Here is a 3,614-nt window from a genome sequence, read left to right as displayed (position 1 = left end):
CTCTTCTCTGGACCCGCTCCAGCACCTCAATGTCCTTCCTGAACTGAGGGGCCCAGAGCTGAACACAATACTCAAGGTGTGGCCTCACCAATGCAGAGTACAGGGGAAGGATCACTTCCCTGCTCCTGCTGGCCACACTGTTCCTGATCCAGGCCAGGATGCCATTGGCCTTCTTGGCCACCTGGGCACACTGCTGGCTCATGTTCAGCCTCCTGTTGATCAGCACCCCCAGGTCCCTTTCTGCCTGGCTGCTCTCCAGCCACTCTGTGCCCAGCCTGTAGCGCTGCAGGGGGTTGTTGTGGCCCAAGTGCAGGACCCGGCACTTGGCCTTGTTGAACCTCATCCCGTTGGAATCAGCCCAACTCTCCAGCCGATCCAGGTCCCTCTGCAGAGCCCTCCTGCCTTCCAGCTGATCGACACCCCCCCTCCCCCAACTTGGTGTCATCTGCAAATTTGCGAATGGTGGACTCAATCCCCTCATCTAAACCATCAATAAAGATATGAGAGTGGCAGTGAAAAGCTACAGACTAGGAACTGACTAAACAGAATTTGAATAACAGGAAAACCATATTTCCCTAGTTTCCTTTGGCCCAGAAATTCTGTTCCTCCTGTGTCTACATTACAGTATCTTCTGTCTTAAAGTCTGATAATAACTATAACATTTTATGATCTGTTTTTGGGCGAGTGCCTTGCCCCCCACTTCTTAGGTTAAAGCAAAAGCATAAGCCATATCTCAGTTACCATATGCAAGAATGCAGTGTAAATTTAATATACAGATTGACTCTTTAAGATTTCTGCCTCCCTGTTATCAACAGAAGCACAGGTGTTGTTGCAGTGTTCTATCAACATTCATTTTTTAGCAATTCTAACATTAGTCTGATCTCCATGTTATGTTTCAAGCAAAAGAAATAGCTTTTTTTTTTGTGCATTTAGGATACGAGCAATAACTGTAAGACACCACAGCTGATCGATATTTGCCAGTGGGAAGCTTAAATATAAAAGTAACACAGTCCTTGGAGCCAACCTCCTGTACTTCAACATTAAGCTTCTAAAGCCAAGGCCAGATTTCTGCAAGTTTATTCTGGTGTCTTTATGAACTTTTCTCCTCCATCAACAGAGAGCTACGTTATTTTTGCAAAAGGCTTTAATAACATGTGAAAAATAGATGTGAAAAGGTAATGTGGTATATACAAAGCAATTTGCAAAATATATGTGTATGTGACTCCTCTTCTAATTGCAGGCCACGTCCAGTTGGATAGCAGACCTATATTATCCACCAAAGGTATAGTATCTAGTTTTCATAATGTGTTAGTTAATCTCCAGCAGTAGAAGTTGTGATCTTATAGGCCACTGGTTAAGTGAAAGGAATACATATTTTGGCCTAACCATCTGCAGGTCTGTAGTTCTGCCCACTCCCAAGATGTGCACATTCCCCACTGTTCCCACATTGTTGGCTTTATGTCCATTCTGTTACTGGAGACCCTTAGGTCTGTAATAGTTTAGCACTCGTGCATTTTTAAATAATATAATATTGCAACTATTTAGAGACTCTTTAAAAAAATACAGCCAGGTAGTTACTTATATGCAGTCATGATCTCTGAATTATGCCTGTATAGGTACAGATGCACAGACAGATAGAAAATAGGCATGTCTTGATCATCTAAAATTCACACTGTGAGAGTCAGAACTTCAGAACAGCCTCCAAAAGCTGTGGGTGCAGACAAATGGTAATGAAGCTGTTTAACTAACTGCATGCCTACTTACCTGATGTGTAAAGGAGCTTTTGGTTCCCACTAACAGCTAAACTTTAGGGCTGGATGCATAAGTTCAAATTGTTTCTGTTTAGTGAACGACTTTGTGGCTAAATCCCTTTTTATCTCTAACAGATGGAAATCAGAACTTCACGGAAGTAGATGCATTCCATACAAGGTAAAGTTCTGGCAGCAGACAGAGATGGCCCATGGCATTGAAATCAGTGCAGGGGTTTTCGATTTTTTTTAAGAACGTGATGAGATTATTCAGTTCAACTCCACCAACTTACAGAACACGTTTCTAGTTTTAGCTACACCTGATGCAGAAGCACCCTTATTGTGAAGGCATGTGGAAGGAACCATTAGGAGTGGACTCCTTTTATGTTAGGCAATGTGCAGAGACTGTGGCAAAAATACCATCACAATCTCAGGAATAATTGGACAGACTTACTAATGGAATGTAGCACAAGAATATATTCCTCTAGAAGGAGGGGAAAGGGACCATGGGATAGTGATTCCACTGATTTTTCCTGTTCCACCTTGCAACATCATCTAGCCCTGGAAACAGTAAACTACCTGCCTGATAACTCTATTTGCCTCATCCATTCAGGGAATGTAACTGAGCAGCGAAAGAACTATGGAGGGAATTATGCTTTAATGGTCATTCACAGGATCCAGGGACGTATTTGTCCAAAATTCCTAGCAGCCATGCACCTAGCCAAATCCTAAAGAAAAGAAATTGCCAAAATCTGAATAAATTCTGGTACTGGCACAGGTGAAATGCCATTCATAAGTACAAGGCTAAAGTTTATAATCTTTGCATTTTATCGTGTTAAGTACTCAAACTGGGGAGAGTGTGATAAAGCACCCAGCTTCTTATACTTGTTATCCAGCCAACATTGTTGAAACCCCCAGACTTTAAACAGTCATCCAAAATTCCTGTTCTCTGAATTCTTATGTAGTCATTACCAAAAGATGTTTCATTAAGGGGCTTCTCACAATGAAGTGGAGAGACAGAAACATTTTATGGATAACTATAATAACTTTGTTGTGAAACAAAGCATTTTGCTGATGAAACTGTGATCTTGAAGTAGCATCTGCAGGCAAATACCCTGGCCAACTTCTTCTACTAATTGCACCAAACTTGAATATTCCATAGCGGGGAAAAAACAGTAACATGGCAAGAATGGCTCTGACTAGAGCCATTCTTAGAGTAACGTGACCTGGACTGTCATTCTGTATACCTGTTCTGTCCTTGCTGTTACCAGTGGTGTTGCCAGAAGTGTTTTAGTTTCCATTTTCTGCACCAATAACCATCTTCAAAAGCAGAAAGACTGTCTGCTTTGTCTCTCAAAATACAGCCATGTCAACATTTGGAAATGATCTTTTGGATCCAAGTGTTGGCATGACTGCGGGTCCACAAACAAGTCCAGAGCATGCTCTTACATACTTCTATGTTGTATTTTGCTCGTAAACCAATAAAATTACTTCCAAACACACAGGTACTCCATGCTTTTGTTGCTATGATATAGTCCTCTGCTTAGAAGCTGGGTAGGTCATTTATTCTGTCCTCTAGAACACCTCTGTCCTTCAGCCTTAGGATTTTGTTGGCTGGTTGCTAAAAACTTAGATGAACAGTTGTATTATCATAGTTTTCATTTTCTTAGGGTAAAAAATAAACATTTGTTCTCCTTTTGCAAGATACGCTACTCTTAGCACCTCATCACCAGTTTATAGTCTATTGCTTATGATGTAAGACTTAATTTACTTAGGAGAACTTGAAGCAAACCGCAGACAGCTACAATTCCAAGTAAGTACAGGGGTACTATCCAATTATGTTAAAATAATATTTAGCTGAATGCA

General features: G+C 41.3%; 1 protein-coding gene across 1 annotated transcript in view; it reads left to right on the top strand.

The window, feature by feature from the left end:
- Positions 1–3,614, top strand: part of CASP6 (caspase 6) — an 11,339-nt gene that overhangs the window by 1,676 nt on the left and 6,049 nt on the right. The window contains exons 2-3 of the mRNA XM_027904566.1: positions 1,241–1,282; positions 1,887–1,929. Coding sequence (XP_027760367.1) covers positions 1,241–1,282; positions 1,887–1,929 — 85 coding nt within the window. The remainder of the gene's footprint in view (positions 1–1,240; positions 1,283–1,886; positions 1,930–3,614) is intronic.

The sequence above is a fragment of the Empidonax traillii genome, unplaced genomic scaffold (genome assembly GCF_003031625.1).
Source record: "Empidonax traillii isolate 1590-97213 ecotype Southwest subspecies unplaced genomic scaffold, ASM303162v1 scaffold1066:size251847, whole genome shotgun sequence".
NCBI classification, from domain to species: Eukaryota; Metazoa; Chordata; class Aves; order Passeriformes; family Tyrannidae; genus Empidonax; species Empidonax traillii.
The sequence above is the reverse complement of the archived record's forward strand: the minus strand, read 5'-3'. Positions and strand labels throughout refer to the sequence as shown.